Raw genomic sequence first — 15,205 nt, 5'->3', positions numbered from 1 at the left:
TTATCTCCTCCATTGTGAGAACCCCCCTCTCTGTTGTTGTGGATTGATGTTGACTGTGGTTCACATATTATTGGACTGCCCCAACTTAGCCACCCTACGATGGACTTTAGCTTTCCAGAATCACTACCCCTGCTGTTGGTTGACAATGCCTCAGCGGCGGATCTCATTTTACGTTTTATTCGTGATGGAGGTTTTTATCACTTTATTTAAGGGAGGGACCTTCTGCCTTATTGGTGAGTGGAGGGGATGGCAGGCCCTCTTGCTCCCCCCCTTCGCCCCACTGGATTGGCATCAACTGGGCTTGGTGGTTCACCCCGGCCTCTGCCTTCCCACTCCTTTCGTTACAGGGTCTGTTATGTCTTAAGCAGTTCTCTTGTCTCCTGTGCTTCTCCCTTCCCACCCCTGTCATTAGGCACTTGCTTTCCCTCACATCTACTTCCGCCCTTTCCCTTCCTTCCCTTAGTTTCTCATTTTATTGACATTGTACTTGCCCCTCCTAATGTGGGATTTTATCGGTTTAGTTAATCTAACATCGGAGGGACTGATGACCATGTAGTTTGGTCCCTTCTGCAACCAACCAAGCAACCAACCAACCAACCAACCTGGACCTTTCACATGACCCTAAAGACTGGGTTAACCCTGTGGCTCTCTGCTGCCACTTCCTCTCGATTCTTGACAAGTACCGAGGCCACAAAGTGGTTTACACCAACAGCTCGATGGCTGATTCTCAAGTCAGCTTCACCTATGTCCATGGAGGACATATTGAACAGCATTACTTGCCCGATGGCTGCAGTGTTTTCACTGCTGAGCTGGTGGTTATATCTCGTGCTCTTGAACACATCTGTTCATGCCCCAAGGAATTGTTTGTTGTGTGTACTGACTCCTTGAGCAGCCTACAAGCCATCGACCAGTACTACCCTCGCCATCCTTTGGTGGCGTCCATCCAGTAGTCCATCTATGCCCTGGACTGGTCCCATCTTTCACTGGTGTTTGTGTGGACCCCAGGATACGTCGACATCCCAGGCAACGAACTTGTCGACAGGCTGGCCAAACAGGCTATGTGGAAACCGCTTCTGGAGACGGGCATCTCTGAACCTGTCCTGCATCCTGACTTACGCTGTAGGGTTTTTTGGCTTTGGGAGACTGAATGGCATAACAGTACACACAACAAACTGCATGTCATTAAGGATACTATGAATGTGTTTCAGTCTTCCATGCGGGCCTCTTGCAGGGAATCGGTTGTCCTCTGCCGGCTCCTCATTAGCCATGCTTGGGTGACCCACGGTTACCTCTTGGGCCGTGTAGACCAGCCTCAGTGTCGGTGAGGTGCTCGGTTGACAGTAGCCCATATTCTGGCGCATTGTCCCACTTTGGCCGCCCAGCGACGAAATATTGGGTTATCGGGCTCGTTCCCGCTCATTTTATCTGACAATTCCTCATTGGCTGTTTTAGTCTTAAGTTTTATTCATGAGGGTGGGTTTTATCATATGATCTAAGTTTTAGCACATGTCCTTTGTCCCTCTGTGTCCTCCACCCTAGTTCTTTTAGGGTGGTGGTTTTAATGTGTTGCAGAGTGGTTGGTTTCTCCTTGTTATTCTCATGGTTGTCCAGCCACTGTAATCTGCTTTCTTGTTTACTCTCTCCTGTTTCTAGTGTGTGTGTGTGTGTGTGTGTGTGTGTGTGTGTGTGTTTTCTTGTCCTCTTTTGTTCCTTTTAATGTTCCTTGTCTTTCCTTCATTCTTGTGGTTTTTTCTTTCTTTCTTTCCGTTTTGTGTTATATGTCTTTTCTGTTTTATTGTAACACTTGTGGCATTGTTTTATTAGGAATAAGGGACTGATGACCTTGTTGTGTGGTGCCTTCCCCCCTCTTTCAAACAAACCAACCAACCAACCATTAACTATGATCACCTTGCATTGTAGATGGAACTTAGATGAAGCTTAGTATTTATAGAGGTAAAAGTGTTTCCTATGAAATATACTACTGTAATCAAGTAATTATTTAGCTATTAGTAGAAGATAAACAGCAGGTACAGTATATAGAAAAACTTAGGAGCAGTACCTGTATCCAAAGTAGCAATTTCCTTAGTAATCTATGTGAACCAATTTAGGTGGCATAAGAGTGAATAGCGTTAAGCATTACAGTGATAGTTTATTGTTAGTGCAGACATTGATTAAGTTTCTACAATCTCTTTGTCTCGCATTATTTTATACCATGATATGACCCACACCCCTGAAGTGTGTGAGAGAATGAGAGAGTGAGCGCAGGAGCTCTAGCCAAATCAGAGTATTACTCAACTGTTTTCATATCTGATTGTACCTCTGACATGGTAGGATTTGCAAGACTGGAACAGTTTGTGGTTTAAAAATGTCTAGTGTGAAATCTTTGGTTTCAGTTGGTGGCAGCATTGAGTCAATTTTGTTTTTGTTGGCGGTTACAATAGATGCTACGAGATTCTTGTCCCATTAATTTATTTTTGAGTCTCACGTCATATAGTTGAAAACATAACCAGTTTTGACTAAGACAGGAGTCATTGTTGGATGACATAGTAGTACTGCATTGAAATTGCAATTGAAAGTACTTTAATGGGATCCGTATTGTCTGGTGATGACTACACAAGAAGTTGAAGCTAGTTACTGTACTGGTTATGTGACCTGAGTCTCAAAAATACAATAAAATGATTTTGTTAGCAAGACTCTCTCTGTTTCCCTCAGGCAGTGTGTCTAGTCTGTGAATCTCGTGAAAATTTTTCCTCGTAGTCTGAACAACGTTAAAGTAGATGTAGTTCTCTCAGGAGTTTTTTGGACATTGAGGGTTGTCCGAATTATCACAGTGATTTGATTTGGAGAGTAATTGCAACAAGTGTTTGTTATTTGTATAGAAACACGTTCTGTACATTTTAAAATTTCTGTAATTTTGTAGGAAATTATTCCCACAAATTCAAGACGTTGTTGTTGTTGTTGTTGTTGTTGTTGTGGTGGTCTTCAGTCCTGAGACTGGTTTGATGCAGCTCTCCATGCTACTCTATCCTGAGCAAGCTTCTTCATCTCCCAGTACCTACTGCAGCCTACATCCTTCTGAATCTGCTTACTGTATTCATCTCTTGGTCTCCCTCTACGATTTTTACCCTCCACGCTGCCCTCCAATACTAAATTGGTGATCCCTCAGTTTCTCAGAACACGTCCTACCAACCAATCCCTTCTTCTAGTCAAGTTGTGTCGCAAGCTCCACTCCTCTCCAATTCTATTCAACACCTCCTCATTAGTTATGTGATCTACCCATCTAATCTTCAGCATTCTTCTGTAGCACCACATTTCGAAAGCTTCTATTCTCTTCTCGTCTAAACTATTTATCGTCCACGTTTCACTTCCATACATGGCTACACTCCATACAAATACTTTCAGAAACGACTACCTGACACTTAAATCTATACTCGATGTTAACAAATTTTTCTTCTTCAGAAACGCTTTCCTTGCCATTGCCAGTCTACATTTTATATCCTCTCTACTTCGATCATCATCAGTTATTTTGCTCCCCAAATAGCAAAACTCCTTTACTACTTTGTTCATCTTATACCCTCCTTTCAAGACACTGTCCATTCTGACATATTATTTACATAATATTAGAAAAGAGTAGACTGCTACTCACTATACAGCAGAGACCTTAAACCACACACACACACACACACACACACACACACACACACACACACATTCATGCAAGAACAGCTCACACATGATCACTGTCTCTGGCTGCCGAGGCTAGACTGCAAGCAATCGCACATGATGAGAGAAGCAGTCTGGATGGTGCAGGTAAGGACGAGGCTGGGGTGGGCAGGAATAACAGGGTCACAGTGGTTTATAGCAAAGTACTGCTTGTGAGAGTGTACAGGAGCGAGATGGAGAGAGGGTAGGGCCAGTAGGAGCAGTTTGGAGGTTAGATGGAGGGTGGAGCAGGGGAATGAGAGAAGTAAAAACCCTGTGAGTGTGCTTGGGGGATAGTGGGGTGGCAACTGGGAAGAGGATATGCAAGTGAAGGACAGTGACTAACAAAGATTGAAACCAGGGGGTTATAGAAACATAGGATATATTGCAGAGAGAGAGTTCAGAAAAGCTGGTGTTGGCTGAAGGACCTAGATGGCAAAGGCTGTGAAGCAGTCATTAAAATTAAGAACATTGTGTTGGACAGCGTACTCAGCAACCGGGCAGTCCAGCTGTTTCGTGACCACAGTTTGTCAGTGGCCATTCATGCTGACAGACAGCTTGTCGGTTATTGTGTCCATGTAGAAAGAAGCACAGTAATTGCAGCGTACCTTATCAATGATATGACAGGTTTCACAGGTATCCCTGTCTTTGATGGGGTAGATGATGCTTGTGACCAGACTGGAAAAGGTGCTGGTGGGAGGATATATGGGACAGGTCTTGAATCTAGGTCTGCTACAGGGACATGAGCCATGAAGCAAGTGGTTGGGAATAGGGGTTGCGTAGGGAAGGACGAGGATATTGGGTAAGCAGCAGAATACCACTGTGGGACAGTTGGGGATGATAGTGAATAGGAAATTCCTCATTTCAGGGCACCATGAATGGTAGTTGAAACCCTGACAAAGAACACGCAGTTACTCCAGTCTGGGGTGGTACTGTGTCAAGAGGGGAATGCATCTCTGTGGCTGGATGTGGTACTTTGGGAGGTGGGTGGTGACTGAAGAGATTGGAAGGGTAATTACAGTCTGTGAAGGCCTCAGTGAGACCCGTGGTATATTTCAAGAGGGACTGCTCTCCACTACAGATGTGAAGGCCACAGGGGGATAGGCTGTATGGAAGGGACTTCTTGGTATGGAATGTGTGACAGCTGTCAAAGTGGACGTATAGCTAGTGTTTGGTAGTTTTTTTTTATAGGCAGTGGTACTGTTGTAGCCATCTTTGAGATCAATGTCAACACTGAGGAGGTGTCTTGTTGGGTTGAGAGGATCAGGTGAAGTGAACGGTAGAGAAGGTGTTGAGGTTCTGGAGGAATGTGGATCGGATGCCCTCACCATGAGTCCTGATCACGAAGAAGTCGTCAGTGAATCTGAACCAGATCAGGGGTTTGGGATTCTGAGTTATGATGGCCCATGAATAAGTTGGCATAGGATGGTGCCATCCAGCTGCCCATTGCAGTACCCTGGATTTGTTTGTAGTTGATGCCTGCAAATGAAAAATAATTGCTGTTAAGGATGTAGTTGGTCCTGGTGACCAAGAAGAAGTTTGTAGGTTTGGAATCCATCGGGTTCTGGGAAAGGTAGTGTTCGTTAGCAGTTAGGCTATGGGCACAAGGGATGTTAGTGTAAAGGTAGGTGGCGTCAGTAGTGACGACCAGGGCACCATGTGGTAAAGGAACAGGGACTGGAAAGTTGGTGGAGAAAATGGCTGGTGTCTTTTAAATAGGCTGTTAGGTTGTGGGTAATAGGGTGAAGGTGTTGATCTACAAGAGCAGAGATTCTCTTAGTGGGGGCACAGTAACCGACCACAATGGGGTGATTGGGTCTATGGACTTGAGTGGGAAGCATGTAGAAGGTAGGCATGCAGGTAATGGTAGGGGTGAAGGGAGAGATGGACTCCAGAGAGTGGTTCTGGAGTGGGCCTAAGCATTTGAGTAAAGTGTGAGATCCTGCTGGATTTTTGGACTGAGATCACTGTGGCAGGGTCTATAGGTGGATGAATCTGATAGCTGGCAGAGTCCTTGCACTTAAAAACAACAGTGGCGGAACTATTGTAAGCAGGTAGGATAATAAGGTTGGGATCAGATTTTAGGTAGTGGATGTTTGGTTCTTTCATCAGACGTAAGGTTAGTTTGCATGTCAAGGGATTTGTGGGATGATGATGAGGCAAGGTCTCTTAGCCCTGAACCTTGCATCATCATCATTCCCCAAATTTCTCAACATGCAAGCTACCTTACATCCACAGAACAAATGGAAATCCACCACAAAAAACTGAGTGCAGCCTTATTATCCTACCTGCTGACAAAGGCTCCACCACTGTTGTTTTGAACTGCAAGCATTACCTGGCAGAAGGATTCTGCCAGCTGTCAGATCCATCCATTACAAATCCTGCCACGTTGACCCCATTCCAGCAATCCAGCAGGATCTCCAGCCCCTCTTCAAATTGTTAGGCCCATTCCAGAACCTCTCTCCAGTGTCTCTGTCTCTCCTCACACATACCACAACCCCCCTCCCCCCCTCCTCGCACATCTACCTTTTGCGTGCTTCCTAAAGCCCATAAATCCAACCCCACAGAACACTCCATTGTGGCCTGTTACTGTGCCCCCACTGAAGGAACCTCTCCTTTCACAGACCAGCACCTTCCGCCTATCGCCCACAATGTACCATCCTATTTAAAATATACCAACCATTTCCACCACTGAATCTCCACAGTTCCTGTTCGTTTACCACACAATGGTCTGTTCACAGCTATTCATGCCGTCTCCCTTTGCACTGTAATGCCTAATGCCCAGGGTGTACCTGCTGTTGAACTCTACTTTTCCCAATGCCCAACAGATTCCAATCGTAAAACCTCCTTCCTGGTCACCAAGACCCACTACGTCCTCACCCGCAATTGCTTCCCCTTTCACGGCATCACTTGCAAACAAATCCAGGGAACTGTAATGGGCAGCTTGTACCATAACACAAATGCACACATGGATTAATACGATTGTTTATTTACCTGCACTGGATACTGAACTAAAAGAGAGTCCATGTTTTGTGGTACAAGCTCTTCAGAAATAGTCCTCTTGCAGACAGTATCAGTAATCTCACTATCGTCACAATTCTGCCCACTATGAACAGTCATAGCCTGTGATAACTATACCCGCTTCGCAGTTAAAATGACACACGCCAAACATGAGTGTGAGTCAGTGAGTCCCTCTGGTCAGCAGTGGTTGTCCAAATACTTGCTATCAAGAGGGTGTTGGTGGTGTGCTGTTCGTTGGTGCGTCTCCGACATCTCTCGTGATAGACCAGCTCGATCCAGTGCCTACTGTCGATCTTCGCACAACACCTCTGCCGACCGGTGTTCTGGTGACAGTCTATGCCAGTACACCTTAGCTCTCCAGTTGTCATCCACTTCCCAAACTTCCACAGTCTGGCCACAGAGGAGCATTCCCCTCTTGACACTGTACCACCTCAGACTGGAGCAACTGCACATTCTCTGCCAGGGTTTCGACTACTTCTCATGATGCCTCAAATGAGGAACTTCCTACCCACTATCCTCCCCATCCACCCCATAGCAGCATTCGGCCACCCACTGAACCTACCCAATATCCTCGTCCTTCCCTACTCAACCGCTGTTCCCAACTCCTTGCCTCATGGCTCATATCCCTGTAACAGACCTATATTCAAGACCTGTCCCATACATCCTCCCACCACCACCACCACCACCACCACCACCACCACCTTCTCCAGTCTGGTCGCAAGTCTGGTTGCAAGCATCACCTATCCCATCAAAGACAGGGCTACCTGTGAAACCTGTCATGTGATCTATAAGCTACACTGGAACCACTGTGCTTTGTTCTACATGGACCCGACAACCAACAAGCTGTCTGTTCCCATGAATGACCACCAACAAACTATGGCCAAGAAACAGCTGGGCCACACAGTTGCTGAGCACAATGCCGAACACAATGTTCTTCATTTTAATGACTGCTTTCTCAGCCTGTGCCATCTGGATCATTCCTGCCAATTTTCTGAATTGTGCAGGTGGGAATTCTCCCTCAAACACATCGTACGTTTCTATAACCCTTCTGGCCTCAACCTTAGTCAGTCATTGTCATTCACCCACATATCCCCTTCCCTGTTCCCACCCCACCATTACACAGCATTCTGTTCCACACGTGCACCCCTCCTCCACCCCCTGCCCCCTTTGTCTAACCTCCAAACTGCAACTAGCTGCACAGACATAGAAAGGAAGTATGGAGGATTCCTGCAAATAAGGTGCTTCAAAAACTTGTGAAACTAGTGACTGGTACTTACTCTCAGGTGGTGAAATGTCAGTACAGAATATGTATGTATAATATTTAAATGATAAACCACCATTTCACTGGATTGTTTATTTGAGACCTAGGTTTGAACCTTTTATACTGAGTTTGTCATTAAAATATATTGCAGGACATCCCATTGCTGCAATTTTGGATGTCCTGCAGTATACACTGTGATCAAAAGTACCTGGACACCTGGCTGAAAATGTCTTAAAAGTTCATGGTGCCCTCCATCAGTAATGCTGGAATTCAATATGGTGTTTGCCCACCCTTAGCCATGATGATAGCTTCCACTCTCGCAGGCATACGTTCAGTAAGGTGGTGGAAGGTTTCTTGGGGAATGGCAGCCCATTCTTCGAGGAGTGCTTCACTGAGGAGAGGTACTGATGTCAGTCGGTGAGGCCTGGCTCGAAGTTGGTGTTCCAAAACATCCCAAAGGTGTTATAAAGGAATTGGTCAGGACCCTGTGCAGGCCAGTCCATTACAGGGATGTTATGGTCATGGAGCCACTACGCCACAGGTCGTGCATTATGAACAGGTGCTCAATCGTGTTGAAAGTGCAATCGCCATCCCCAAATCGCTCTTCAACAGTGAGAAGCAAGAAGGTGCTTAAAATATCAATGTAGGCCTCTGCTGTGATAGTGCCATGCTAAACAACAAGGGGTGCAAACCCCCTGTATGCAAAACATGACCCTACCATAACACCACCACCTCTGAATTTTAATGTTGGCACTATACGCGCTGGTAGATGACATTCAATGGGCATTCGCCATACCCACACCCTGCTATCGGATCGCCATATTGTGTACCTTGATTCGTCACTTCACACAATGTTTTTCCACTGCTCAAACCAATGTTTACGCCTCTTACACCAAGCGAGGCATCGTTTGGCATTTACCATCATGATGTGTGGCTTATGAGCAGCCGCTCTACCATGAAATCAAAGTTTTCTCACCTCCCACCTAACTGTCATAGCACTTGCAGTGAATCCTGATGCAGTTTGGAATTCCTGTGTGATGGTCTGGATAGACGTCTGCCTATTACACATTGCGACCCTTTTCAACTGTCGGCACAATCTGTCAGCCAACAAATGAGGTCGACTTGTACCCTTTTGTGCTGTATGCATCCCTTCACGTTTCCACTTCACTATCACATCAGAAACAGTGGTCCTATGGATATTTAGGAGAGTGGAAATGACACGTACAGACGAATGACACAGTGACACCCAATCTCCTGACCACATTCAAAGTCCGTGAGTTTTGTGGAGCACCCCATTCTGCTCTCTCACGATGTCTAATGACCACTGAGGTTGCTGATACGGATTACCTGTCAGTAGGTGGCAGTACAATGACAATGCACCTAATATGAAAAATGTATGTTTTTGGGGGTGTCCGGATACTTTTGATCACAGAGTATATGTTAATAACATAAACTCAGTCACTTTAAAATGGCAAAAAAGGTCAAAACCTAGGTCTTAATTAAATAAGCAACAGTACAGATGGTGTGTTCATTGAAATATTATTGTATGACCGTTGCTCAGCAACATCAAAACCTGTGCATGTATAATAGTATACATGTTTACACTATCCATGATTTTGGAAGTAATTGTACCTACCTTAGGAGTGAGTGATGGATTAAGGAAGGTTAAAAAGAAAGGGCAGATCACTTGAGACCATAGGATGAGAGGGACCTTGTTGCTTCCTCCTCTATCACCACACCTCCTATACCAACTCCTCACATATTTGCTCTCTCCCGCAGCACCCCAACCCTCTCTTCCTACCTGTTGTTTTCTTATTAGTCTGCAAATGTTTGTATACTCTGCATTGTTAACCGATGTACCATTTTGATGCCCTTTTTCATCTATTTTCCCCTTTCTAAAATACTTACTGAAAAACATTTCCAGGCCGGTAGTGGATTCTGAACATAATTAATTGATTATGAACTACATATTAAAACGGAGGAAATTAACAAGGAGGAACCTGGATAAATGAAAGAAACAGTACTCATTGAGAGTTTCAAAAGGAATACTAGCCAACAACTGACTGAAATGTGGAAAAGGAGTACAATGGAAGACGAATGGATAGCTTTGATAGATGAACATTTAATTCTCTGCTTCCTTCACTATTTCATGTTTTCAGTTGTTTATCTGTGATAATCCCATAAAATTTCTTATATGTTGTTGACTATTTCTTTTCCTCTTGTTTAAATAAACTTTTTTTCACAGTTCAGTAGAATACAGTATTGTATCACTGGTGCAGTTTTCAGACTCTGTGTGTTTATGTGAAGCTCTCAATTAATTGAGATGAGAAGGAAAAGGACTGGAGAGGTCTAGGAAAACGTGTAGATTTCAGAAAAGTCACACAGGTTTCCACCCTTAAGCTATTTAATATCTATAAATAGACATTTGTATTGTAAGAGTAATGTATTGTACCTGTCATCATCTCATTTTTAGCTGTATAGTTGCATCTCCATCATGTGCCGCTTGGTTCGTCCAATATCTGATGAATTAGATGCTTATACAGATAAGAGAATCACTACAATGCAGTACAGTACCTGATAATATAAACATTTGTAAATTTGTTGCAAGAATATGTTGCCTAATATCTGTTTTATCATCTTATTTAAACATCCATTAGTTCCTTTGGACCTCAGTATTCAAATCTTTTTAATCTTTAAAATATGTTTGTGAAAAATGTTGCATGTAATACATGAGGAAGAATCGGTACTGTGATGTCAAACGCTTTAACCAATAGTACACGTTTCCTTTAAAATTTCTGTATATTCTGTATTTATATTTCTGCATATTTTCATTTAAAATGCAGTATAGTCTCCCATAGATATTTGTTTACATCTCATTGACATTACAGTGGCTGATCTACAGTACTCTCCTGTCATGAACATGAACCAATGCTTTGTGATGTAAAAATAATAAAATAGACAATTTTCCTTTCACCATCTCAGTTTGCCAAGAATGCCACTACCATGAAAAAATGAAAAAGTATATAAATAAAATCAGTGGTAGTATTCTTCTAATATATCTGTTTTCCATAACAGGTGTGTATCTTTCAAGATTTTCTAACTAACAATGAAAATGATCAATTATTGACAAAATTATTTAATTGGATAAATAAAAAATCTACTCACCACGGCAGAACACACACACAAAAAAAGGGTTTTAACTAGCAAGCTTTCAGAGCCAGTGGCTCCTTCTTCAGACAGAAGGGTTGAAGGAGAAGGAAGAGGATGAAGGAAAAGGGCTCAAGAGCTCTAGGAAAAAGGGCAGATTTTGGGAAAATCACCCAGAACCACGGGTCAGGGGAGACTTACTGTACGGGATGAGAAGAAAAGACTGATTGTTTGGGACTGCATTGGATGAGATTTGAAAACCTTAGAGCTTAAAGGTGGAAGACAGGATTATATGCAGACAGAAATTACTGCCTAAACATAATTCAGGAGTTAATAAGAGTGAAAAATTAAATGTATTGTACATAACGGAGGTGGGAGGGGGCTGGTGAAAGGTAGACATGTAAGACAATGGAGTGAAGCAAAGAGTAGTTCCAATGAAGTAATGCTGAGATGGAAGAAATTAACATAAATTAAGGCCAGGTGGGTGGCGAGAACCAAGGAAATGTTGTAGTGCTAGTTCCCACCAGCAGAGTTCTGAGAAACTGGTGTCTGGGGAAGAATCAAAATGGTGCGTGTGGTGAAACAGGTGCTAAGGTCACTATTGTCATGTTGTAGAGCATGCTCTGCAACAGGATACTGAGAGTTGCCAATATACATCCTCTTCCTGTTCCCATTCTTCCTAATTGATGATTTGGTGGTAGTCAAACCAATGTACAAGGCCAAACAGTGTTTACATAACAGATGGTATATGAGGTTTTGTTTCACAGGTGGCTTTCCCTCTGATAGTATGTGTTTTGCCAGTTATAGGGCTGTTGTGGTGGTAGGAGGTTGCATACAGTAATTCTTGCAGCGAGGACGGTCACAGGGGCAGGAGCCACAGTGTAGGGAGATGGGTGCAGAAAGGGCATAGGGTCTGACAAGAATATTGCGGATATTGGGAGGGCAACGGAAAGCTATTCTAGGTGTGGTGGGCAAAATTTCAGACGGAATGGAACTCATTTCAGGGCATGATTTTAGGAAGTCATGGCCCTGTCAATGGTGTGCTTCGAAGTTGTTCTTTGGAGGGCTCAGCAGTACCAGGACTACCTCAAAGTCATCCCTTACTAGCCTTCCAAGAACTCCTAACATCTAGCATTGCTTCACAACCCTTCTTCGGGTCTCTACAACATGACCCTAACATGTTACCTGCAGAACTCCAGGCTGTACGTTCCAAAAAAGCTGATGACTCCATCATTATCCTCCCAGCAGACGAAGGATCTACCACTGTAGTACTTGACTGAAAGGAGTATGTTAGTGAAGGTTTATTCCAGCTGTCTGGCACCTCTACATACAGCATCTGCCATCAAGATCCCATCCCTGTGATTCAAACTGCCTGCAGTCCCTCCTTAAAACCTCAGGCCCCTCACAAGGACTGTCACCTCAATCCACAGAACTTCTCACCCCATCCAAACCACACACTTCCACCTTTTACCTTCTTCCTGAGATCCACAAAAACAATCTTCCTGGCTGTCCTATAGTGGCTGGCTTCAAAGCACCCACCGAATGTGTATCTGCCTTAGTTGATCAACATCTGCAACCCATAGTACAAAGACGCCCCTCCTACATCAAAGATACCAACCATTTCCTAGATCATCTGAAATCCATACATGTCCCACTCCCACCACACACCTTACTTGTCACCATTGATGCCACCTCCCTCTATACCAACATCACTCACGTACACTGTCTGTCTGCTGCTGAACATTTCCTTAGTTACCACCCACCTGATTCCAGACCTATGACATCCTTCCTACTCACCTTAATCAACTTTATTCCTACCAGCAACTACTCACCTTTGAGGGGCAGACATACAAACAGATAAGGGGTACGGCCATGGGAACGAGGATGGTTCCTTCCTATGCAACCTTTTCATGGGTCACTTGGAGGGGGCTTTACTGGGATCTGTAAGTCTTCAGCCCCTGATTTGGTGTAGATACATTGATGACATATTTACCAAATGAACTCATGGTGAGACTGACCTGCTAAAATTCCTAAAATGTCTGGATGCCTTCTCCCAATTAAATTTCACCTGGTCCTATTGAGAACCCCATGCCACTTTCCTTGATGTTGATCTTGTTCCCACTGAAGGTCAGCTACACACTTTCGTCCACATTAAACCTACCAACAAACAACACTACTTACATTTGGCAGTTGCTATCCTTTCCATGTCACATGTTCCCTCCCATACAGTCTTGGCACGCGAGCAAACGTGTTTGTTGGGATGCAAACTCTTTACAGCAATATACCACCATTCTCATGTTAGCTTTCACCCCACCTGCCTACTTAAAAAGCATGTTTCCCTGGCCATCATATCCAATCTCAGTATTGCTTATCCCTCCAAAAAAGAACTTCGTAGCACACCATTGGGGACTTAGTATTATCCTGATTTGGAATGTGTTAATCAGCTATTTCGACAGTGCCATGACTTCCTAAAATCATGCCCTGAAATGAGATCCATTCTGTCTGAAATTTTGCCCACCACACCTAGAATAGCTTTCCGTGACCCTCTCAATCTCCGCAATATTTTTGTCAGACCCTATGCTCCTGCACCTGTCGCCCTACGCTATGGCTCCTACCCGCATAACTGGCAAAACATATACTATCAAAGGGAGAGCCACCTGTGAAACAACATGTCATATACCAGCTGTTAAGCAAACACTATTCGGTCTTCTACACCGGCATGACTACCACCAAATTATAAATTAGGATGAATGGGCATAGGCAGAGGGTATATACTGGCAACTTGCAATATCCTGTTGCAGAGTATTCTCTACATGATGACATTCATGATCTCAGCACCTGTTTCATCACAGGCGCCATCTGGACTCTTCCCCCCAGACATTAGTTTCTCAGAACTTCGCAGGTGGGAACTAGCACTATAACATGTCCTTGTATCTCGCCACCCACCTGGCCTTAATTTATGTTAATTTCTTCCGTCTCAGCATTTCTTCACTGTAACTACTCTTTGCTTCACTTCATTTTAGTGTTCTACATCTTTCATTGTCTTACACGTCTGTTTTTCACCATTCCCTTCCCACCTCTGTTATGTACAATGCACTTAGCTTTTCACTCTTATTAACTCGTGCATGATGTTTAAGCAGTAATCTCCATCTGCATATTACCTTGTCTTCCACTTTGAAGTGCTCAGGTTTTCACATCTAGTCCTATACAGTCCCCAACAATCAGTCTTTCCTTCTCATCCCGTATGGTAAGTCTCCCTTGGCCTGCGGTTCTGGGTGACTTTCCCAAAATCTACCCCTTTTCCTAGACCTCTCCTGTCCTTTTCCTTCACAGCTTCGAAAGCTTGCCAGAGTAGATTCCAAGATTTTCTTCCACATTAATTACTTTGTATTCATAAACTACACATAGTTTTCATAATCAGCTTTTTGTTTTGTGGATTTTCAGCCTGCAATTCATATGAGTGAAGCAAGATGGAAAGAGAGAGGAAATATCAGACAAAGAAACATGGATTCAGTATTTGAAAGACTATACTACTGTAGTAAGGAGCCACACACTGAAGATAAGGCTAACACAGTGTCATGTTTACAAGGTAAAAATATATTTATGTTTGACAATTATCAGTCTTTTCCAAATTCTTCTTGCTTTGTTGTGATAGTCCAACTTTTTAACCACAAGTAATTTGCCACCTTTTCTCTACATGTTGAGATATTTTTGAGGAAAAAACTTACATATGTGACATGATAAAGTTAGAAATGGTAAATTTGCTGGTGTTCTGTACAAACCACATTAAGTACCTTTTGTCTCTGATAATGTAGAACTTTTCCAATAATGTTTGGTTTTCTTAAATGCAAAAGAAGTCACAGATGAGGAGGAAGGCTTTTGGACAAGTTTAACTTGATATGATCTGACTAAATGAGAACTGAGTTATAACCCATGTTAAATGTTCTGTCAAGCTGAATATACCACCTTTAACTGGAAAGAATCTTCAAAAATGTACAGTATATTTGGCAAACCTTCCTCAATATTTATTCTGTAGGTCTTTACTTGTAAGTTGTAATTTTATAATAGGCATAA

The 15,205-nt window shown here is 43.4% G+C and overlaps 1 protein-coding gene across 2 annotated transcripts in view; it reads left to right on the top strand.

Annotated features, from left to right (window-relative positions):
• Window positions 1-15,205, top strand: part of LOC124802856 — a 223,877-nt gene that overhangs the window by 173,674 nt on the left and 34,998 nt on the right. For both annotated transcript variants that reach the window (XM_047263888.1, XM_047263889.1), the window contains exon 7: window positions 14,576-14,720. In XM_047263888.1, coding sequence (XP_047119844.1) covers window positions 14,576-14,720 — 145 coding nt within the window. The remainder of the gene's footprint in view (window positions 1-14,575; window positions 14,721-15,205) is intronic.

This window comes from Schistocerca piceifrons, chromosome 6, assembly GCF_021461385.2.
Source record: "Schistocerca piceifrons isolate TAMUIC-IGC-003096 chromosome 6, iqSchPice1.1, whole genome shotgun sequence".
Taxonomy (NCBI): Eukaryota; Metazoa; Arthropoda; class Insecta; order Orthoptera; family Acrididae; genus Schistocerca; species Schistocerca piceifrons.
The sequence above is the reverse complement of the archived record's forward strand: the minus strand, read 5'-3'. Positions and strand labels throughout refer to the sequence as shown.